At 50.9% G+C, this 24,407-nt stretch overlaps 1 protein-coding gene across 1 annotated transcript in view; it reads right to left on the bottom strand.

The window, feature by feature from the left end:
- Nucleotides 1-418: 418 nt before the first annotated feature.
- Nucleotides 419-24,407, bottom strand: part of PTPA (protein phosphatase 2 phosphatase activator) — a 39,150-nt gene continuing 15,161 nt past the window's right edge. Inside the window, exons 5-10 of the mRNA XM_063316084.1 lie at nucleotides 24,037-24,154; nucleotides 20,557-20,656; nucleotides 19,203-19,327; nucleotides 17,684-17,784; nucleotides 6,526-6,633; nucleotides 419-4,083 (exon numbers count right to left, since the gene is read on the bottom strand). Of these exons, the coding sequence (XP_063172154.1) occupies nucleotides 4,009-4,083; nucleotides 6,526-6,633; nucleotides 17,684-17,784; nucleotides 19,203-19,327; nucleotides 20,557-20,656; nucleotides 24,037-24,154 (627 nt within the window). The 3' untranslated portion in view covers nucleotides 419-4,008. The remainder of the gene's footprint in view (nucleotides 4,084-6,525; nucleotides 6,634-17,683; nucleotides 17,785-19,202; nucleotides 19,328-20,556; nucleotides 20,657-24,036; nucleotides 24,155-24,407) is intronic.

Genomic DNA, 24,407 nt, shown 5'->3' with positions numbered 1-24,407 from the left:
CATATGAAGTTGTTTGCCCCAGAATTAAAGTTTCTAAAAAGTGAAAAAGGAAAACATTTGAGGCCTGGGGTCAGCTTTGTCCCTCTAGAAAAATTCAGGGGGTGTTAAGGGAAGGAGAGGAATGTTATCCAAGCTTAAACAGATTGGACTGGTCTGGAGTGGCTGTTTTAAAATGTGTCAGGAGTTCAATCTGCCGACTAAGTCTCAGGCCAACCAACCCTGCCGGACTGTTTTTGTTGCAGTAGAGACATAAAGGGGTAGAGGGGTCCCATGTTTGCCATCTGGAAATCCCAGAGAAGAGCAACCGACTCACCAGTCAGGAGAAGCAAGAGAGAAGGTTCATCTCTACCTAGACCCTTAAGAAAAGCTCAACAAATATATCAATCGGACACTGAACAAAACTCGCAGAACTCAGGGCAAAATTCAACAGGTTTAATTCAAACCAACACGCTAAGAAAGCCGGAGAAGAGGGCCAGGTGGGATGCTTACAGCCCTGGAGGGATGCCAGGTCAACCATTCTGGGTCAAGGACACATGCAAGCAGAGCAGAACTGCAGATGGGACAGACAGACTAAAGCAGTGTTTCTCAACCTTGGCAACTTTCAGGTGGGTGGACTTCAACTCCCAGAATTGAATGAGGAATTCTATGAGTTGAAGTCCACCCACCTGAAAGTTGCCACGGTTGAGAAACACTGGACTAAAGGGAGCCACCGGAGGATCCAAATAAACTCCCACCAAACGAAGCTATGCTATTTTACTGTAAAATCTAGGAACATCTGGTTAGATCTCTCTGACCATTCGGCAAAAGGAACAAGGAGGTGGCCATCAATAATATTTGGTATTAATAAAGGCTAGGTAACGCCAAGAAAGAGTCCAATCCTGTTTAATTGAAGGTGCCACCCTCCAGGCACTGATAGCACTTTTTGTTTCTTGCAGGAACAGCTAGAAAGGGACATTCTGCATTCTGGGGGGAGGGGGGTCTCCTCCCCAGGGCTGAGTAGACACGTGCAAGGTCCCCCCTTCCCCGTCACTGCCCCTTGCTTTGATCACAGCTTCAAAAGGCATGTTTGTGCACCGGCATTCAAAGTGCAACAGCAGGATGCCTGAATTCTTGCTCTAGAGTAGGCTATATAAAAGCAAGGCAAGGAGATAAGTGGTTGGAATTTGCTCTTTGCTCTTTGCAGTTACACGCAGCCACCACCCACCACCCCATATTACTTGGGCTGGAATTAGGGGGAAAAAGGGGGAGGGTCCTTTAAAATGGAATAAACGGCAGAGCAACCCAGGGTTCGCCTTTCATGCTGTAACCAAGGGCCTCCTGGAATTCCCCTCCCAGGTTTGGTCAAACAGGCTCAGCAGGTTTTTGCAACACACCGAAACCTACCGAACCGGCTGAGTTAGAAATGGAGGCAAGGATTTTCTACAGCTAGAGATCTAGGGCTCCCTTGTCTCGGTGAAAAAAGAAAAATCTCCACCAGATCCTCTGCGCAAGGGGTTGCTCCCAATTTTCTCGAGGCAGGAAGAGGCCGGACAGGGAGGAAAACCTTCCCCACATGGCTGTCAGATCAAGCCCGTCTACCAGACGGTCGCCATCTGCCACTTCCGATGGAGCCCCTTAAGGGCCCCGGCGTTTCCTCGGGGCTCCCATCCTGGCTAAATATCCAGCTTGCAAAAGGCCGAGAAGCTGGGGAAGGGGTTGGAAACATCCCAGGCTCTCGAAACGAGAGGCTGGTATTGCTCAGAGGATCTTGCTGCGTTGGGTTTCAGCTGGGGGAGGGGGAATAAAACCCCGATCCACTGAACAGGAGGGGTCCAAAGAAAGCTATCTTCTCACCCAGAGGGGCTGATTATACAGCTTCAAGGAAGACAGGGAGATTGACGGCACCCCTGTCCTGTTTGCATCAATATTTGACCCAGTCCAGCCCTTTTCCCGAGCTAACCCATCGAATGGCGGCAGAGGACAAGCCCGGCACCTTCAGGAGACCCCTGGTTTAGGCTAAAGGGGAGGTGGATTTTTATCTTGAGGGGCCCGTCTTGCCCCAAATATAAGCCCCTTCTAAATGCACCCTGCTTTCCAGAGCGCAGAGCTTTGGCAACGGTGATCCTTACAAAGGATTTCTCTGCAGTGAGAAAGGTTTCAAATTGGCTTGCCCAAAATCCAAAGGGAGAAAGGGATCCAGCTCATCGGAAAGGGGTGTGTGTGTGGGTGCGTGGCATCTACCGATCCTATCTGGGTCTGTAAGTACAAACGCAAGCCGGCTTTCCAGACGAGAGCGGAAGAGAAAGAAATCAATAAATAAAGAGGACTAACCAAGGCTAATGGACTCTTTGCATTTGAAGATGTGGGTTAGAGCTCCAGAGCAAAGTTAGAGTCGGCCAAGAGGATGGCTGCCGAGAAGGCATCGGGCAAAGGTCTGAAACAGTACCAGCTCCAGGTTCTGAAAAAAGAGGAGGGAGGCAGTTTGGGGCAGGGCCCTAAAATTGCAACAGAAGACGGGGCAATGAGGGGCAGAAAATTATCTACGCAGTGCCAGGATTACGGAGCCGGGCTTGGCATTACTGGAAGAGCAGGGGGAGAGTTTCGAGCGGGCTTCAATTCAGGGTTTTTGCGGGGCAGATGTTTGGCCCTCGGCTGTCAGAAGGAACGGAAAGTTTCCCAAGCATCTTTCCTCCAAGTACGGCTTAGGAGACGTGGCCTCCCAGTGCCTAGGAAAGTGGAAATCTCCAGATCTGCTAAAGCCCCTCCAATTTTGCAGCCTGCAAGCCCAAATCGGAAGCCAGGCTTCTACAGACCAGTCGCTCGGGGCTGCAAGTCCCCAATCCTTTCACACTGGGGGGGGGGCTGCAGTGGCTCAGGTTGACCCCCGCCCCGACCCTTGGAGGGCACAGCCCTCAATTCTGCTTCCCCAGGCCACGATCCCCCGAAGATGGGAGGTTTGCCACCTAACAGATCTGAGATTTTGTGCTGACCCGGGGAAAAGGCAACTGAGCTGCTCCGTATGGCTGCTCGGCCAGCAGCTTTGATGTTCCCGCAGATCGGAGACGCGCTGCCTTTTGTTTCTCTGCATTTCCAGACGGTTGTTGGAGGCTTCGGACGCCTGAGCCCTCCCCTCCACTCTGCCCCGAAACTGTTGAGGGGAAACGTTTCGGCCCAGCTGCTCAAGGAGTCATCATGGTGTTCTCACACCTGGGGGTCTCCAGACACATCTACTACAACTCCCATCCCCTGGCTAGGCTGGCAGGGTGGGAGCGATGGGAGCCACGGTCCGACACGCCTGGAAGGGGGCGGGGGGGGCTGCTGCTATGGCAATATTGATGCCCCCAGATTCAAAGCCAACCCGCGGTGACGGAGGGAGCGGCTTCGTGCCGAAGATCAGGAGCAAGAAAGAAGACAAGGATTGTGCTTAAAATTTATCCGGGTCTCCGTTCCTGGCAGCTTCAGAAACCCCTGCTGAGCATCCTCCAACTGGCTGGAGGTGGTCCTTCCTCCTCGCTTCAGGCAACAGAAAACCTATCAGCTTCCCTGATCCCCGACCCAAAGCAAAAAAAAAGCTCCTTTTGGACAACAAGGTGCTTGCACCGTCCTCTGTCGCTCTCTTTAACCCCCCCGCCCCCATCATCCAAGGCGGGGGGGGGGAGCCTTTGGAAGAATGCAAGCATGGTGAGCTTGTCCCTAAATTTAAAGCGTGTGTATTTCCCCAGCAAAATATACAGCAGAGCCTAAAGAAGCAAACCGCCCACCCCGCCATCCTAGGAGTACCAACTACTCTGGGGCAAACAACGAACGGGGGCAGAGGAGTGGGCAGCAGTGGCCCGGAGTCCAGTCCAGCCCTTGCCTTTTTCTGCGCCAATGCAAGATTCTTCCTCCATGGCTCTGCCCCGCCAGGCCGCTGCCAAGAGGGAGGAGCAGCAGGGCCGGTGGGGGGGTGGGGGGAGTTGGAAGGGGAGCCCCCTTGCCTCTCTCCAGGGCTCCCCCCCACCCAGGTCCCTCCGCCTCCAGAAGGCCCCCTTAAGGTGCAACGGGCTGGATAGGGAGCAGGCTGCCAAATTTGAAGTGCTGAATCACGGGGAACTTCTCCAGGCACTAGAAAAGAAAAAAGGGGGGGGGAAAGGGGTGAGTGGGAAGGAAGGATGGTATCAGCAGCCACCATGGGTTGGATTCATGAGGCACAGAGTAATCTCTATTCTATATTCTGTTTTATAGATGTATATGGCTGCCCATCTGAAGCAACTCTGGGCAGCTCACAACGGCCACGCTGCCCCGAAGCCTGGGCCACCAAAGACAAGCCGGCCCAGAAACTCAGCCCTGGCTTTACGCTAAGCTCGAGTTGGGCAAGCTCAGCCCAACCCACCCTTTCTGGTGTCAGAGCTTCCCAAATTCCCGAGAATGCCACCACCGCTCCCTTTTATAGGCTGCTGGAAGGGCCTGGCAGCATCTTTTCCAACCGCCCTGTTTCATTAAAAGTCCGAGGGGATCAACAAATCCCAGGTCTTCAGGTTCGGGGAGAGGGACGTGAGCTTCGATGTTTTGTGGGCGGTGTGGTATTAACCCTCCCGGAACAGCACAGAGCAATAAAACAGGCGATGAAAATGACTTTGGAGAATTCTCTGGATACACAATCAAGGCGTATCACTTAAAGAGCATCACTTAAAGAGCACTCTTCAGGAAAGCGTCTCCCATTTGATGTCAGAAAAGGGACTAGCAAGCTAGATTTTCAGCTACCGTAGACTAACAGGCTCTCCTAGAGCAGTGTTTCTCAAACTTGGCAACTTTAAGATGTGTGGACTTCAACTCCCAGAATTCCCCATTCAACTTGTATGGACCTCCAACTCCCAGAATTCCCCATTCAGCATGTGTGGACTTCCAACTCCCAGAATTCCCCATTCAGCATGTGTGGACTTCAACTCCCAGAATTCCCCATTCAGCATGTGTGGACTTCAACTCCCAGAACTCCCCAGCCAGCATGCTGGCTGGGGAATTCTGGGAGTTGATGTCCACACATCTTAAAGTTGCTAAGGTCGAGAAACACTGTTCTGGAAGGCCTAAACAATGAGAAGCAGCACTCTGCAGAGTGGATTATGAGCACAACTGGGACAGGAAAATTTGCTGTTAAGAGAGGCATCATATGACTGCACCCTGAATTTATGACATTTTTTGTGGTCATTAAGCAAATCACGTGGTTAAGTGAATCACGCGGTTCCCCATTGATTTTGCTTGTTGGAAGCCTGCTAGGAAGGTCACAAATGGTGATCATGGGGCCCCAGGACATTGCAACCGCCACAAATACATACTGGTTGCCAAGCACCCAAATTCTGATCATGTGACCATGGCGATGCTGTGACGGTCGTTAAGTGCAAGGACTGGTTGCAAGTCACTTTTTCAGCACCGTCATAACTTCAAACAGTCGCTAAATGTATGGTCGTAAGTCGAGGACTACCTGTAACAGCGATATCTAGATTTCTTTGTGCACCGCCATGAAGGGAGTGGCATAGCTTGAAGGTGCTATTAAATCCAGCTCTGACTGAGCTGATGAGGCTGACATGCAGCAGTGCCTCCCTCAAACAGGACCAACAGTGCCACCCCTTCCGTCAACAAGGCACCGTGGGCGGGGGGGGTCATCTTCCCAAACCCTAAGGTTGACCGGAGGCCTGTGGGAAAGAGGACAGCCTCGTATCGGCTGGCTCAGAATGAAGACCTTGCAACTGCAGGAGAAGGAAGGAAGAGCTGCTCAATTCAGCTGCCAGTTGCTGCCATGCTGGTTCGCTGAATCCAATTTTCTCCCTGCAAACGTGCGTGGCTTCGAATCACCGTTCCTTCCCCCCGCCCCCGGCACGTGATGTTGTTGGCTTCTTTTCAAAAGGAACGCACACCTCCGCTGTCTCTTGGGGGAGGCAAATCTGGAGGCATCGCGTCCTGCCCGTCACCCTCTCCTTGCTATTCGGATTTTGGCCTGAGGGGAGAAGCTGTGTCGATTTCGGAAGGCAAAAACATCCAGGCTTGGCTCTTCCTGCTTATTGTAGGAACACCTCGGAAGAAGAGGAGCCAAAACCAGGACTCCCCACAGCTGTTCTATCAGCCACTTGGGGAAAGGCCTTGTTTCTAACAGAAAGCGAGACAGGATGTTGGGCTGGGATCTGCACCATGTGCTTCTTCCCAGTGAGAGCATAACACACTGTGATGGCATGTGGGGAAGACCTTGGGAGACAGGCGAAGAGACGCCGCCTAGGGAACGGTCGGATAAGGGAGGGCATAGCCCGCAGCTGCACAATGGGAGGAGAAAGGCTCAGAAGGGACCCTCCCTAACTTCTCAAACTGTAAAAGAGATTTATACTTCCAGACTTGCAAGATTCTGTTAATGTAGCCTTACAATAAAGTAGAATTAGCTTTTCTGGTCGTGCTTCCTGTCTGGTCCACCTGGGAAGGCTGACACACACTCATGTAGCCCCACACTTGGACAGGTGTCTGTCCCAGAAATATGACATCTGGATGAAGAGGTGCAGCCCGCCCTTCCTCTGCCTTCCTCACCTCAGCTTTGTACATGCGGATGAGGCCCTGGTTGACTTTGGACCAGGAAGGGACGGCGCTGATGTTCCACAGCTGATTGGAGTGCTCGGGGAAGGGGCCTGTCTTCATCTGGAAGGCAAAAGAAACCAGGGTCAGCCCTGAGCATCGGCGCCACCGCAAGGCCTGATCCACTTTGCAGGAGATGTGCCCAAAGCGGTAACAAGCAGCGCTAAAAAACCACGCACGGTCCCTCCCTTTGTGGAAAGTTCCCCCCAAATTTCCTTATGCGCATCTGGAGGCGAGAGACGTTGAAAGCCTGTTGGTATTTTTCCACTTTGCTAGGGCTGCACGCCGTTGGCACAAGGCTGTTCCTTTGAAACAGTCGAGGAAAAACCCCTCGGAGGAAAAGAGAGCTTGAAATTCGGAACCCAGTTACTTTGTAGTCACGCCACACATTTGCCTAAACTTAGCTCAACCCTGGCTTATTCCATGAACCCAATTCGGGGGGTCTGCACAATGCGGTCAGCCATCACCTAACAACATGAGCTTGTTGAGTAGAATTCTTTGTAAGTCTTGCAAACCCAGCCTCTAGACATCAACAAGTTTTAAGGCGCATTTCGCTGGGACCGTTGTGCATGTATCATTTGGCTAGGACTGGCTCAAACAGATTGAAGATCAGGAATGCCGTAAGCCTGCCTTCGTTTAAACCGGGATCCTGAATTTCCAGCTATCCGGGACCAAGGGAGGCAAATGGAGGTGCACCCTGAACCCAGCTGAATGAGCCACGCGCTCGGCAAGCATCACCCAGCTGGTGCCCAGGAATGGAAGATGCCAACCCTGTTGGATGGACTTGATTCATTTCTTTGTTACACTGAAATCCTAGGAGCTCAAGACAGCGTAGGTAGCATTCCCTCCTCCAATTTTTCTGCCCCATAGAATCGTAAAAGGTAAGGGCTGGAAGGCATTGGGAAGATCATCTAGCCCGACCCTCTGCTGGGGCCAGAGAGCCACGGCTACGGCATCCCTGAAAGATGGGGGGACCATCACCTCTTGAGGCCATCTGCTCCGTTGTTGACCAGCCCTTAGGACGTTTTCCCTGCCGTCTAAGATTCACTTCCTTGTTATTTAAATCTGCTTGTTCTGCCTTCTTGAATGATTCTCGCATGGCTTCTGCATGGCAGCCTCCTTTGAGCAACAGCTCTCATTTTCCCCAGGCCTAATTAAAACCACAACCCAACGTGCTGGAGTGCAGAGGGATGGAGAGAGGGGCTCTCTCAAAATCACCCCAAAATCACTCCATGAGCTTCCCCGGCTGAGGACGCACTTGACTCCGGGTCTCCCTGCTGGTAGCCCAACTCCTTAGCCACAGCACCACACTGGCTCCCCAGGAGTGGCACCAAACTCAAACTGATGTCCCGACTGCCAGTCTGCATTGAGCCCAACCCTGGACAAAACACCAAGAGACTGGATTCCCTGGCTGCTTGGAGACCGCAAGGTTTGAAGCCTGAGGCGTTAGGCAGGGGGTGCGTGGCAAGGGAAAGATCCAAACTATCCAGGAATGTGTGGGCGCCCACCCAACCCCCAGAAGGCGTGCACCCACTTTTTCAACCCAAGCCCGTCTCTTTTCCTGAAACCTTTCGCAGAAAGAGATGCAGCACAATGAGCTTGGGGCCCGAGCAAATGTGCAGGGATTGCCAGGAGAAAAAGCAGCTGAGTTACTTTTCCGGGACATGATTCTGGGCACACCCTTAAGAATAAAGCGCGGTCTGTTGGGGGGCGGGGGCGGGCAGGAATGCAACTCAACTTGCCGAGGGAAGTTTCCATGACATCACCACCACAAAGATGCAGCGCCAGCTGAAAAGCCAGCCAGCAAGCAACCCTGGGAAGTCAACAGCTCTTGCAGGATGCAGATTTTAAAATAACTCACTTCCTCCTCCTCCCCCTCCTCCCTCCAGACCTGAAGCACGCAGCACGTCCAGACTGCAACCCCCAGCACCAAAAAAGAAAAAGGGGGGGATAGGGGGCAATTAAAAATGGTGGCACAGGGAGATGGCATTAAAACGCGCTGGAAATCACAGTGCTCGGTGGGTGCAAAGTTGTTTTGGAGAAGGGGTTGGCAATGCAGTGGTGGAGGGGGAAAATATGTTGTGAGCTCCTTTCTCCACCCGTTTGCAACAAGGCCTGAATTTCCTTTGCCCCGCCCCCCCAGCTGCAAAAACTCTGCTTCTTGCCCACCTTCTCAAGAGCAAACCTTCCTAAATGCCAACCCACCAGCACCTCCGGGTACGAGGTCCGGAGCAGAAGCCCAAGCTTTAGAAGATCTGGGCCCCGGGCCCCTGCCTTTGGGTTATCAGCTCCTGCGAGCCTAAGGAGTTATCGGCTTTTGGAACATCTCCGGCAGCTCGTGACTGCGGGATTTGGGGACATCGCCTGCTTTGGCGCAGCTGCTGAGTCCCGAGGAAAAGAATTGCCAAACAAGCAGAGAAAAAGCCAAAAGTACAAGGGGGGAAAATGAAGGAACAAAAAATGTGTCCTTTTAAACAAGGAATCTGCCACGCCTGCTTTTCAAGCTCCTAGTCCTCAAGGATTCAAGCACGGTGCAAAAAATGAGGATTGTGAACTACATGTCGACCCTTATTATGGCAAGGTGTTTTGGCAAGGAGAGGGCATTTTAAGGGTAAAAATGATGTTTTTCACCCTTAAAATCCCAAACCCCCCTTTGTCTCCTGAGCCACTCTGGATGATAACCTTGGGATTTGCCCCAAATCCGGCCAAGGGATTCGTTCCCCAGCAGTATATCGCTCTCCGAATAACTCCCTGACACCTTCTTTGCGACGAGCCTCAACTGGTAATTTCCTTGGTCTCTTCCAGACCCACCAGCCACATTTTTAAGTACCGAAAGGATGATAAAACAAAATACAAGGGTGCCAGCCTTGCCTAGGAACGGCTCTGACTACCGACTGCTTTTTCTACAAATGGCCGGTTAGTAATATAATGCATTAAAAATGGTCCTGATTCTCCAACCTTGAAGAAAAGCATCAGGCTGAAGGAGTTTTTGAAAAATAAATAAAAGCTGGCACAAGGCTGCTTCCTATTCATGTACCCATTACCGACAATCGTGTGTTTCCAGAAGCGTTGTGCGACAGTTCCATCATCCAGACCAGGACCACCACGTAGCTGTGCTAGCTGGGGGCCATGGACCTGGTAGTCGCCCAGAAAGGAGGCCGGGCGGGAAGGAGGGATTATGTCATTCTTTAATTGGTAAAAGGCAGCTGCGCACCTTCACAACAGATGGGCAGGGCTGACTCTCAACGGCCTGAGTGTACGGACGGGAATTGGAGCCGTCGAGAGGGCCAAGGCCCCAATTCAAGAAAGTCAGAGGCGGCGCATGCGGCTGAGCCCTCTTAGTCATGCCCAGCCAGATGCTCCAGAGAGAATTAAGCGTGACTCACTGAGGCCACATCAGTTCCAGCAAAGTTTGTTAGCTGTGTTTAAGTCCTTCCCGAGATCCATTGGGGGCTTCGGTGCATTCCAGGTTCATCAAGAGCAAACCAATGTGTTTGGTCCACTGGTTAAGGAGCTTTTGATCCATTAAGATGAGAAATAAACACATACAAGGGTCCTATAAAATGATAGAAAAGACAACCTCCTCTTTCACTCAGGACAGAATGGCTTTTAAGACACCCTTGCACCCCGCGGAAACAGTCGTTTAAACACTCAACTGAGTAAACTGTCCCTCCAATCCATTAAAACTCATATGGACTAGCAACTTTGATTTCACGGAGGGTGCACGTGGAAGGATGAGGCCACTTAGGGGTCAGGCCTACACAAGCTCTTCTAACTGTTTCCACAACTCTGTTGGAACTTCCCGGCATCTCAGGAGCGTTTTTCTTTTTAAACCTTCCAGAGGACCACGATGGAAACCCATCTTGATGTACTCCAGATATTTGGACTCTAACTCCCAGAATCCCTAGCCATGACGGTTATGGAATGGGATGCTGGGAATTGCAGTCCACATACGTGTGGATGGCAGCAGGTTAAAGAAAGCTGACCAGTGTGAAGTAAAATTTACTGAACTCCTGATGTCTTAGATCAGTGTTTCTCAACCTTGGCAATTTCACGAGGTGTGGACTTCAACTCCCAGAATTCCCCATCCAGCAGAGCAGAGCTGGCTGGGAAATTCTGGGAGTTGAAGTCCACACCTTGTGAAATTGCCAAGGCTGAGAAACACTGCCTTAGACTGAGACACGTCCCTGCAGCTTCCTTAGTGTGAAATGGAAATGGTTTGCCACTGCCTTTTTCCAGCATGTTTTTTCCAACTTCCCAGTCCAGCCTACAACGCTGGAGTTTCTAAGTGGTCTCCCATCCGAATACAAACCAGGACTAACCCTTAGTTTTTTCGATGATCCCAAATCAGCTTGCTACTGCCACCTAACTGGGCTGCCCTAAATGACACCTTTAATCAAGGAACTGCACTGTCACCTTTTGCTCCCATACAAGATCCACAAAAACCCTCGACAGCAGCTGAGTCAACCGGGGTCCTCCTGTCGGCAGAGGGGCCCACGGATCCCAATTCCCAACCAGGCGAGCTTCCTAATGCGATATTTGGAATCTTTAGCTTGCAGAAGAGAAGATGGAGAGAGGACATGACAGCTGTCTTTAAAAACCTGAAGCACTGTAAAGGGTTTGGACTTATCCTCACTTGCTCCAAGGGTAAGACTTCAAGGATGTAGGCAGAGAATAGACATTAGGAAGAACTTCTTGACAGTCAGAGCTGCCAGTCAGTGGAATGGGTTTCTTCCCCTTCCCTGGAGGCTTTCAAACAGAGGCTGGATAGTCATCTAGTGGGGAAGGTATAGTAAGGTGGATTTCAAAGCGTGGCCTTTTGGGGGTCCACAAAATCCGATAAATAAATATTTTAAAATTTCTCCGTTTTAATTGCCAATGCAGTAAATATCTATAGATATAACCCACATAAACCCATACTCTTTGGGGTCCTCAATCATTTCTAAGAATGTCAAGGGGTCCTGAGGCCAAACTTTTTGAGAAGTGCTGGTGTATTGAATCCTGTAATGTGCAAGGGATTGGACTGGATGGCCTCTGAGGTCCCTTCCCACTCCACGATCCTAGCTGCCGACTAATTTTTTTTTAAAAAATTAGCTGGGCTCTTCGTCTCCAGCTCCAGGCAGGCTCAGATGCCAACGGGTTTCCAAAGGACATGCCTCAGAGCCTTTCCGACATCAGTTCAGGGATGGGAGAGATTTACTGACGTGTGCACCAACCAAGAAATCCATCCATCCAAAGTCAGTCATCGGCCCTTGTGTTTTTCACACCTCCCCATGTTTTGGGGGCAGCCAGGGCCTCTGGCTGGCAGTGCCAAAGAGGGCAAAAGCTGGGTGTGCAGCAGAGGACATTTTTGTTTACAGGGTGCAGAAACAGGGCAGAAAAGCTTTCCCCAAAGTCCGGGAGTTGCAGAAACAGATCTGGCCACCTCGCTTGGGCCCTGACCCTTCTTCTGGTGGCAGATGGGGAGAGCCTCTTGCCTGCCACTCCGTGGCGAGGCCCCGCAACGCAGCTGCTCTGTGTTCCAAGGGGGTGACGCTGGCCCCTGATGTCGGGCACCAAAGCCCCACTCCGCTCAGGCAGGGATTGCCGTGCCAAACAGACGTCTGTCGGAGTTCGGAGCAACTGGGGATGAAGTGGGGAGATTTGGAGAAAGAAGAAAGGAGAGAGAGGGAGGAAGACGGGAGGAAAGCTAGAAAGGAACTGCGGCTCATTCCAGCCACAAAGAGAAGAGAAGAGAAGAGAAAGCCAGCGAGCCGGAGAGGAGCGAACCGAGTCCCACAGTGACCCCAGGGGAATGGAATGAGTCAGGGCAACCATATTGAGCAGGAAATTACTCACAGACGCTGCGTTCCTGCCTCTCTGTTCCCAAGAGAATCGGCCTTTTGTAAATGGTTCCTCTGTCAGTTTAAAAAAAAGGGGGGGAGGAGGGGGGGAAGGCAGCTGAGCACAGCACCTTCCTGTCCACTGCTTCCCTTCCAGCTGAAATCTGAGCTCGCCCTTCCCAAAACTTCAAATTTAGAAGCCAGATTGAAACCGGGGAAAGGGAAAGCGCTGGGGCGGGGGGTGGGGGAAGAGAAGGGGAGCGGGGGGGGGGGGGAGAAAAAAAAGCTTTGCATTGCGTATCTGGGCCACGCATGGATTCCTGGTTTTCTTCGACTGTGGAATCCATGCGTGGGAAGCCAATCGACTTCTGCCCCTGGATTTGCTCGCATGCGCTGACCGCCCCCCCGGGGGGAATTGAGCCCTGCTTGGAAATGAGGCCAGGGGTCCCCCCACAAGAGACAGAGAGATGCTCTTGCTGAACAAAGGAACAAAGCCGGGCAGGGGAAGGAGGGATGCCCAGGAACCAGAGGGCCAGAGCTGGGGCGGCGGCGGGGGGAGAGATGGGGCTGTGCATGGACAGTCATGGCCCCAACAGTAGGTGGAGCGTTATCTGCCTTTTGGGGAGCTCCAGTTGGCAAAGACACTCCCATGCTACAGGAGGACTGAAATGGGATCAGCATTGTGTAGGACCAACCAACACAATTATTAAAAAAAAAAAATGCCTCGGTTCCAATGCCCAGCAAACGGCTTGCGACGCTCCGCCGGCCTCTCCGGCCCCTTGGTGGAAGCCAGGATGAGAGTGGGGTCTTTCCCGGCTAACCGCTTTGTCCAGCAGAGGACATCTATTATCCATTCAATTGAGATTTCGTATTGGGTAAATCTGCTGGAGGCAGGTATTTGCGGGCGGCTCACTTATTTAGAGCAAGGGGGGGGAAAAACATTCCCACTCTGCCATTTTGTTGGCGCTGTAATTCTATTGTTCTGCCACTAGAGGCCAATAGTGTGTTGGCAGACCCGGGTATGGACTGGCAGGTGCCCAGCAGGGCAATCATAATTGTCATCTCATCATCTCAAGCACTGTTTCTCAAGCTTGGCCACTTTAAGATGGGTGGACTTCAACTCCCAGAATTCCCCAGCTAGCATGCATGCTGGCTGGGGAATTCTGGGAGCTGAAGTCCACCCATGATGGCTGGGGAATTCTGGGAGTTGAAGCCCATCCAAGCTGGCTGGGGAATTCTGGGAGTTGAAGCTCATCCAAGCTGGCTGGGGAATTCTGGGAGTTGAAGCCCATCCAAGCTGGCTGGGGAATTCTGGGAGTTGAAGTCCACACATCTTAAAATGGCCAAGGTTGAGAAACACTGATCTAAAGCATCTTGGGATGGACTTAATTAGGATAGGCAGGAGGCATCGAGAGGGGATCCTGGACCCACCCCCAAAGGGGAAGGACAGAGTCCTGTAACAATTGAAGGGCACAGGTCTTCCATTTCCCTGATTCAACAGATTTTCAAGGTGGCAGAGCCATGAGAACTAAAAAGAACTATGAACCAGGGGTGGCTCTTTATAAAAAGAAGATGGTAAACACAGTTCTGGGACCGTAACAAAGGATTGGGTGTGCCCAAGACGTTAAACTAAGTTAAAACAGGGCTGGGTAGCTTGCAGAGTAGCCTGTTACCCAGCCATCACCTCACCTCAGATTATAGTTTGCTTGGGCACTGCTTGTGATGCGACCACAACCCTTGTGTTTGGGTAACTCAGGTTGAGGGTTTTGCTTGTGGTGTGAACCCAAACAGTTTTCAAACAGCTCTCGGAAGGGTACGTTGGTGTCCCTGAGCCTAGTCCTCCTTTTAATTCACCGTCTGCAAAGAGCTGTGATCGTTCTGGTCTTTGGCCAGGTTTTCTGTTTCATAGCCTCTGAGAGATACTGGGGTATGAGAGTGAAATCTCCGGAGGAGGTGGAGCTAAAACGTTAGCCTTGCTGGAGGGCGGCAGGAGTTAATAAAAAGCAGGCGTATGCTTAAGGTATATATTGTCCTACTGATTTGGATCAAAAACCGCATTCAAAAATCAATTTGTGGCACAACCTGTACAGGTGCAAGAACTGGGGCGGGGGCACATGCGGCCTCCTCATCCATTTAAATGGATCCACATTAGTACCAAAAATGCGCAAGAAGCAGAGATCTCGCCTGGCTTAGCAAAAGCTTCAGTTCCCATCAACGGCAGAAGGGCCCACGTTAGAGACATCTCAGGGCAGGTGTCAAAATTAGAAAACTCAGGTTAAATAGTCCAATAGTCCCACTCTCTTAGACAAAGTACAATATCGTTAAACTGGATTCCCCACTCCCGATGGCCTGTATCCTAGGGGAGAAGCTGGTGGGGATGAAAACAGGTACCTAATTAAGTCAGGATCCAGAATTGGTTGAGCTACTGCACATCTCACAGAGAGAGAAGCCAGGTGCCGGGGACCTAGTCAGTAGTCGCGGGCTCCACGTAATGCCACACCTAAAAATGGTCCATTCGGTATATTTCAATCACTTCATACCTGGAACTTGCTTTCTTTCCGAAGTGCACGTAGAGGGAGGAATTGTTAGAAATCAATGGAAATGCATTTTTCATACTCTGGGTCTCTTGGAAGCAAGTAGATGATGGGAGAGGGAGAGGGAGAAGGGATGATGATGATGATGGTGATGATGATGATGATGATGATGATGGAGAAGGAAGAGAAGGAGAAGAAGAAGGGATGATGATGATGACGACTGAGAAGGAGAAGAAGGGATAATGATGGAGAAGCGATGATGATGATGATGAGGATGGAGGAAGAGGAGAGGAAGGAGAAGGAGAGGTGGCAGCAGCAGCAGCATTTCAGGAATGGATTTTTAGTTTGGGGCCATCTTTTTTTATTGGGTTTTAATTGCCCTCTTCCTGCTTTATTTTTTTCTATTTGCGAGCTTCCTGGGGTGAGCCATCTGGAGGGTCCGGCTTGAATGGAAAGGTAGGATATAAATCAAACAAACAAATAGGCCAAAGCTTGACTATCTCAGGGGTTTCCTTTCTTGTTATGGACCTAAGGACCCCTCCCCTCCATTTGTCAAGCTGCAGGAGAGCTTTCCCTTGCATCGCTGCTCAGCTGTGGAACACAGCTCCCAAGATCTGCATATGAGCTCTATGGATACTGCTTTTCTTTCCTTTGCTCGCTCATTCATTCAGTCATTCATTCATTCATTCATTCATTCATTCATTCATTCATTCATTCTATGGGACTACAGGCCACCCCAGTCAGCACCACCTTCACAACTCAGATGAAAACAGGAAAACCCAGACCCCTACACCCCCATTAAATCTCATGCACCGCCATAACATCGCATATACCACCATTAACCCAGCCAGAAGTCAGGCATCTTCGGATGGCAGAAGGACCTGTCCCCCACTCCATTCGCAGGCCCTCCTGGAACAGCCTGGTCTTTACAGGCTGCCTAAACTTCAAAAGGGAAGGAGCCCATTTGGACAGCTGAGGGAATGCTTTTCTAAAGGAGGGGGACGCAACAGAAACAGCACACTTCCGCAGCCCCTGCAGATGGCAATCCCCGAGCCCCCCTTGATCTCATTGGGTGGGCAAATGGTAGCGGGAGAAGGCAGTCCTGCAGAGGTCCAGACCCTGAATCATAAAGGACTTTAAAGGTAACAACCAACGCCCTGAATTGCATCTGGAACCAGTCCAACTCTCAAAACTGTGGTGTGACATAGGTGCTTTGAAGAGTGTCTGTAAATACTCCAGCCACTGCATTCTGGATACGCTTCAAGGGCAGCCCCACGTAGAGCACACTGCAGTAGTCCAATCAATCAGGGACTAAGGTGCGAGTAACCACAATATGGCTTTGAAGGAGAAACACCTTCTCAGCTAGGTTGCCAAAACCATTTTTAAGGAAGCATCTACAATTGGGCTGCATTTCCCGTTAGATTTTAACTGCCCTGTTTTGAGTTTGTAATTTTATACTGGGCATTTGTGGGTCGTTTTGTTCGGACAAAAAGGCTGCATATGAACCTTTTTTTTTTTAGTCCTATGGGAACTACAACAACAGTCAAATCTCAAGGAACTTTAAATCAGAGTCAAAATAATCCCACAGCAGCCACTTGTGGCTAACAGATGGCTTTCCTGGCAGACAATACCAAAACCAAACTAGAAATACAACTGGGGCTTTTACAGAAAATGAGTTTTTTTAGTCAACCCTTTTTCATATAACTCAGGAATTCACTGGTCACTAGGTGGAGCTGCAAAACCCAACTTGACTCTAGTCAACAATCTTTCCTTCCAAGTCAGGGCTTAAGGCAGAGTTTCCCAACCTTGGCAACTTTAAGATGCCTGGACTTCAACTCCCCATAGCTGGCTGGGGAATTCTGGGAGTTGAAGTCCAGACATCTGAAAGTTGCTAAGGTTGAGAAACACTGGCTTAAGGAAAACCCATGAGGATTTTGTGTTTGTGGTGGCTGCAGAAACATGGGTCTGCTTCCACAACACAAAACTATCCAGGTTAGCAAACCCTTTTAACTCAGTTATCTGTCTCCAGTTGTAGTGACATCAGTCAGATAAGAGGCAGCTGAGCCCACAGAAGGAAACAGGGCATGGGAAGCGTCTCAGAAGGGACCCTCCCTCGTTTTCCGGAGAGTAAAAGGAGTAAAAGGGGAGGAATGCTTTCAGACTTGCAAGATTCTGTTAATGTAACCTTACAGTGAAGGTAACCTTACAATGAAGACAGAGCTAGTATTCACTGCTGTGTTTCTTATCTGGACTACCTGGAAGGGCTAACACCAACAGCATGAAACAGCAGCCATCTAGGAAGGCAGGATTTTGAACTTTCAAACTCCGTTACTATGCAACAACTATTCATCCAAAAAAATCCATCTAGTCTAGATGGAGGTCACACTTAGAAGCAAACACGGGCTACGAGTCATCTTACGGGCATCCTTCATCTATTAACACCATCACACCTTGTTCCTGTCCCAAATGGGTAGAAAAGCAAAGAAATTATTCAGTCCTTGACCAGATCAGCAAGTCCCACTTAGCCACCTACCCACTCCCTGCCAAAAATGAAAGATCTAGCATTTCACAAAGACATAGAATATCTGTAAGGAGACAATAAACGTTATTCGTGGGGGGGTTTTGGCTATTTGCTTTGCGGTTAATTACAGCTGGTCGCAAACGTGATCAAACGGAATGGAGTGTTCCGAAGGGTAACTTAAACGCAGAGGGCGCTTAAGGACAGGTGGAAAGGGGTACGGGAGGAGGGAGCCTCACCTCTGTGATGAAACGGATACATTCGAGGAACATGTAGTCCTTATGGTGCTCGTTCACCACCTTCTCATCAACAAAATGCCGAGGCTCCAGGTTGGGGTGATCTAAAAAGAGGGTCTTTTCAGAGCGGCTTGCGGTTGAACCGTGAAGGCTATTGACTGCCCCGGCAGAGCACGGTGTTCAGCAGCCAGACCCCTCCCCGAAACCTGGCAGTGAATCGCAGCTGTCTAAAACCTACCCCACTTTAAATTCTAAACATGGTCGGGCAAGTTGCTTTACTGCAGAGAAAGAATGTCCTTTAGGCAGAAGACCTGCCTGCCTGCTGCAGAGCCCAGAAAACAAACCCCACTGGCCGGGTAGCCCCAGGGTTTCCATGTCCTCCCGCCCTTCCGAGTCCACAGACTTTGGGGCGTTCCTTTCCCAGCCTTGTCTCCAGGTTTACGTAACAGTTCACTCCCCTTGTTCACTCAACCGGGCCGGGGGTTCCCGTTAACCTGAACCCTTCACCGGCATCGCTACAGTTCAACAGGGAAACTAAGCAAGGCTCAACCCTAACTCAACAGGTAAAGTCAACTCTTCATCACAGAAAAACTGGGAGGGGCAACCAGTGCAGGTTGGTTTGGGGATCTCAGAAGCCACATCCCCTCTGGCCACCATCACACAAATTGGAGGAGATTCTCCATCTGGCACTAACTGGACAGGGAAAAGCGACGGGCCCCCAAACTTCCTTGCACACTTCTCAGGAAGGTTTGGCTAAAGGTTGTGCAAAGCGGAATATATAACAAGAGCTATGCTCGGCTAAAATTTGAGTGCTGGGACATGCCAGCCAGGATTCTTTTCTCCGATTAGTAATGGCTTTGCAGAGTGTGACCCTTTCTCCTGGAGACGCCAGGAACCAGATGTTGTCATTCTCAACTTCTGGCCTTGCAATTTTCCTTCTTTCTTAGCCCCGGGGACGCAACTTATGTGACATTTGTACAGGGAGTCCTCGACTTACAACCACAATGGGGGCCAGAAAAGTTGTCATTAAGTAAGCCGTCAAGTGACCGCACCTGAGTTTATGACATTTTTTGCAGTGCTCGTTAAGCGAATCACACAGCTCCCCATTGGTTTTGCTTGTTGGAAGCTGTCTGGGAATGTCGCAAATGACGATCACGTGGCCCTGGGATGCTGCAACCTTCATCAATGCACGCTGGTTCCCAAGTGCCCGAAATCTGATCGCAGGGATGTGGCAACGGTCGTAAGTGTGAGGACTAGTTGTAACCCACTTTTTTCAGTGCTGTCATAACTTTGAACGGTCGCTAAACGAATGGTCCTAAGTCAAGGGCTACCTGTAGCAGACTTCTAAATAAGGTTTGATCTCAAGTAGCTCCAGGAAAAAGTTCTGCCTGTGTATTCCTGGAGAGCAGCAGCTCAACAATTCTGGGCTCTGGGCTCAAGGCTCTGGCTTCAGGCAGCTACTAAGACACTGAGCTTTTGGCCAAGGAGAAAAGAGAGAGGGAAAAAAATGATGCCTGGTTACCAATCAGTTGAGAGCTGCCCCAGATGAAGGGGAGAAACTGGAAGTCGTCCAGGCCCCAGACCCCTTGGCTCCCAGCTGGCTCCATTCGATAGGTTTTTTGCAGCTTTCGCATGACTTCCAAGTACCTGAAACCAAATAAAATTGGACAAGCCATGACGGGGCGGCAGCTAATCATTTTATTATCCCTGCAAGTTTGACCACTGAAGAGGCTGATGGCCCAACCAAGCCACGAAACAGGTCCACGTGAACTAGTAGGGAAAAGCCACACCTTTGGGAAGAATGGCGGGAACGATCGGAAGAGGAAGCAGAGGGAGGATCTGGTGAGGACTTTGGATCTAAGTCCAAGTCACAACGTGGGCAGAACCCAGAAGGTCACTCTTCAGAGGTGGCCAGGCCCTCCCATCGCTTTCTCAGAGAGCAGGCCTCCTGCCTTTCATTCCCCTTTGAGAAGGGGCCGGGGGGAGTGAGGGGAAAGAAAATAGCACCAGCTATTGGGGATGTTGCCCTAAAGCAGGGTTTCTCAACCTTGGCAGCTTTAAGAAGTGTGGATTTCAACTGAGTTGAAGTCCACACATCTTAAAGCTGCCACGGTTGAGAAAGCCTGCTCTAAAGACTTGGACGGGCAAGGTGACTAGCTGGCCAAAGCAGGCCCTGGACAGTTCAGGGGCAATCTCTGCACAACCGTTTGGCGCACGACGTGTACAGGAAGCAGAGATGATACGGTGATGCATCTGTACACGGGTGCAACATCTAAACATTTTATTCCATAGGAACGGCGGGGGACACCCTCAGTGGGGATTTTATCCAGACCGGATGCGTCCAGTCGTCAAAAATTCATACAACAAGCCGGGAAGGGGTTATTCAGTTCGATGGCCAGCTTACGCGTGGCGTATATTTGAGCAACTTTGGAAGAAATGCAGAACAGGGCAGCCAAGGGCAGCCAGCAACTTCTCAAGCCTCGGGTGGGACCCTCCAAATGGGGTCCGTAAAGAGAAAACAATCAAAAACATGGCCGCTCATTGTGTTCCCGTTAACTGAACTGCAATTTCGTTTAAGAGGAAGCCCATTTTGCCTTTACCCTTTCGCTAGCCACCCCCTTGCCCTGCTGGAACGCAGCCCCGGCGAGGCAGAACGTGGCGCTCTGCCCCAGAAAGGCCACGCGGTCCTGCTACACGGGACAAAATAGCAGGCTGTCCTTGTTCTCACATCACAGATGGGGCAACCGAGGTTGGGGGAGAAAGAGGCTCATTCCAAACCTCCTGTGGGTTCGGGCACGCACACGTGCCACGCCAAAGTGTTCCGCGACAGCAGTCCTTTTGCAAAGCCTGCCTCTCCCCCGCCCCCTCCACTTCACCTGTTGAATACTCTGAAGACAATGGCCAGCTGGTCATCCACCCGCAGGACGCCAATTTTGCAGAGGCAGCAAAGGAAGGCCGCAAAGGCTGCTTCGTGGCCTGCAGGGGGGGAAAGAGAAGCTCACGCTGAGGAACGCCCAGGCTTAAGGTGTGGCCCTCCAGAGCTGCAAAACTACGTCTCCCAGCAGCCCTCGCTCTTGGGCACGCTAGCTCGGGCTGCTGAGAACTCAGCAATCCCAGGAGAGCCACAAGTTCGGCTAGAACTCCTTAAAACTCACAGTTCTTTATGTAGAAGGTCTTGCAAAGAAGGTGTTTGGGGCATGTCAGCTTTTCCCCAGGGATTCTCTTCCCTGTCTGCATGAAACTGACCACCTTCGACCTAGGGGATTCATACCAGTGCGAGATTCAAAAGGGAAGCTGAAAGCAAAGCTTTGAGGAGTCACAAGGAAGGAAGCTGCAAGATTATACTATCAATTGCCCCCATCACAGGTAGGGCAGGTCTACTGCTACCTGCAATGCTCCTGCTGGCCACTGGGTGCACTGTTCTCATCAAGAAAGCCCCCCATTGTTTGGCTTGAGCCTGTCCTATTTTTTTTTCCAAATTAAAACACTATCCACCCTCCCCCCTCGCAGTGGCGCAGAGAGGAGGTAGGACATGCATTCAAGAGTCATTCCAGAGATGTAAAGGGCCTCTGCATGTGTGCAAATGCACGGGGCTAACCTGGATCTGTGAACCTCAGAACCCAACCGTAACATTTCCAGAAAACTCAACAAAGGCTTCACACAACCCAGTGAAGCCTCAATTTAGCTCTCCCCACTGGGATGTCCCTCCAGGCACACAAGGCTCGGGCTGGCTGGGGATATTGGGGGCTGTGGTCTAGCACGCTCATACAATCAGGAAAACTACTGGATTCAGGCAAGAGCTACAGGAAAATGTCACAGCGGAGGGGAAAGTGGTGTGTGTGAATATATCAAGTGGCTGCAGCCCCCTCCAAGCATAATTTGGGTTCAGTCCTGAAGTACAAGGAACAAAACAGGAATGGGAGCTGAACGTAATCGGGATGATACCGCCCACTGGTGGCTGATCGTGGCTTTACAGCGGGCTCTCTGGCCCTCTGGCCCTCTTGCATTTTTCATGCATTTAAAAAAAAAAAACAGCCAAAGCTAGCTTTCCAGGAGTTCCTCCTTCTGCTCAGCAGCACCACAGGCAGCTGTTTTAAAGTGCATGGCTATGTTGCATTAGCAGTTTTGGGGAACATTCGTCTGAGAAGCCATCTAGCTTCAGAGCTAGAGTCTACCGCAAAAAGTCCTGATTCTGGTTTGGGCCAGAAACAGGCAAACTGCCATGGTGTGCCTGCTTTAATCAGGGGCTTGTATTCCAACATGTGAGGCAGAAACTGCCCGTCTCTTAAAGCACCGTCATCACCACTATCATCGAGATTTGTTATGGTATAGGTTCCCCACTCCAGCTAGTATTAGGCAGATTAGCAGCTGGGCCGAGGTTCATCGCTGCAGCCTGTTTCTGGACTTTTCAGATGTAATTCTGCTTCCTCAAACTACCAGCGGCAGATTGCTAAGAAACAGAGGAGGCAGGGTGGTGCGGTGGTTAAGGCGCTAGACTAGAAACTGGGAGACTCCGAGTTCTAATCCTGCTTTTGGCATGGAAGCCGGCTGGGTGACCTTGGGCCAATCCCCCTCTCTCAGCCCAACTCACCTCGCAGGGTTGTTGTGGTGGGGAAAAGAGGAGGAGGGAGTATTATATACGCTGCCTTGAGTGGTACAAAAGAAAGACAGGACATAAATCTAATCAACAAACAAGCAAAAGAATAATAAGGTCTCCGCAGGGGACAACTGGATCTGAGAAGAGAATTCCAACGCTCAGAGGCAGTTACCTTAGAATATCTAATCCTGGGGCACTTCTCATTGGCTACCTAGAGATCCCCAGCCTTGGGCTAAATCCTCATGCTTAAAATTGGGGTGGGCACTCTGGGACCGCACACGGCCCTCAAACTCCCTCTGCGTGCCTCTTTGGACCAGGGCTGCTGGCACAGCTTCACTTGGGCTGGGTTGTACTTCGGGGCGGGGATGGGAGGGGGAAATGGTTTTCTTTGTTGTTTGACAACGAATACAGGTAGTCGTCGACTTACGACGACTGGGACCGGAACTCTGCAACACAGTCGTTAAGTGAGGCATCACATGACCGTGCCTGATTTTACAACCCTTTTTGCCAAGTCGTTAAGCGAATCTGGCTCCCCCCATTGATTCTGCTTGTCAGAAGCTGGCTGGGAAGGTCATGAATGGCAATCATGTGACCCCAGGATGCTGCAACCGTTGTAAATACATGCCACTTGCCAAGCACCCAAATTTTGGTCACTTGACTGCGGGGATGCTGTGGCAGTGGTAAGCGCAAGGACCAGTTATAAGTCACTTTTTTCAGCGCTGTCATAACTTCGAGCAGTGGCTAAACAAATGGTCATAAGTCAAGGACTACCTGGATGCAACGTAGCCCCTCACTGGACCTAAGGTCTGTATCGTCAAGCCCTGCAAACTGGGATGGCTGGGTTTGTGCTATGCCTGAATTCCAACACAATGAGTTAGTATAATGCAGTGGTTTTCAAACTTGGCCACTTTTAAGATGTGTGGACTTCGACTCCCAGAGAATTCTGGGAGTCGAAGTCCACCCCTTTCAAAATGGCCAAGTTTGAAAACATGGTTACAATGTTTGAACACAGCCATCTTTTCTCTCCTTCGGAGAGCGAACACACAGGTCTTGACCGAAAGGGAGAAAGAGATGATTGTGTAGCAACAGGAATGCATTCCCGATTTACAGCTGGAGGACTAGAGGCTGAGTGTTCCCAGGGAAGGAAATTAGACATCTAGCCTGGGCTATTTCAGAAGCTCCTGCCATCTGCAACATGGGCAACTGAACTATCAGGGAGAACCGAGTAGGATAACCAGGCAGGCTAGCTTTCAGCATGCAGGGAGCCAGCCCATCTTGCAAGCTTGCCTCCGCGGTCAGAAGCCAACCAGACCCCATGGGAACCAGGCCGGTGGTCAGCATCGCAAGAGAGCTACAGTGGCAATTGGAGAGCCAGTTTGGTCTAGTGGTTAAGGCAACAGGCTAAAATCCAGGACGCTGTGAGTTCTGGTCCCGCCTTAGCCATGAAAGCCGGCTGGGTGACCTTGGGCCAGTCACTCTCCCTCAGCTGAACCCACCTCACAGGGTTGTTGTTGTGGGGAAAAGAGGAAGAGGAAGGGGTATTAGGCATGTTTGCCACCTTGAGTTATTTATAAAAATAATAAAGGAGGGATAAAAATAAAAAATAAAAATGGGTGCAACCCCCAAATCAGTCAGGACTTTGCTGCTGCCGAGGAGCAAATTGTTGCTTGCACCGAAGAAGCCATGCTGGTGGGCTGTCTTCCAGGTGGGGCAAGACCCCCCACTCCCATCATCCCCCGGGAGCCATTCCAATAGATACCTGTCCCATAGTCGATGCGGGTAGAGTTGCCAACAGACTCTTTCAAGTAGACAGCCACCTCGGGCACAGCTTCGGCTTGCTGCTTGGGGACCACCACCGCAACCAAGGTCTCAGCCCCCTAGGATTTAGCCACAGTCAAGCGGTCAGAGCGGGTGCGGACTCCCCCAATCCCATCATCACAGCCTGCTGTCCAGCCCAAGGAATACATCTACAAGCCAATCGTAGCCCCTGCCGGGGAGCTCCTAATAGTATTCACAGCAGCCACCCCCAAGCAAACTGCAGGTAGTCCTTGCACTTACGACTGTCACAGTATCCCATTTATGATGGTTGCAGGGTCCCGGGGCCACGTCATCACCATTTGCAACCTTCCC

The sequence above is a fragment of the Candoia aspera genome, chromosome 16 (genome assembly GCF_035149785.1).
Source record: "Candoia aspera isolate rCanAsp1 chromosome 16, rCanAsp1.hap2, whole genome shotgun sequence".
Classification (NCBI taxonomy): domain Eukaryota; kingdom Metazoa; phylum Chordata; class Lepidosauria; order Squamata; family Boidae; genus Candoia; species Candoia aspera.
This window is presented reverse-complemented; position numbering and strand designations above follow the sequence as displayed.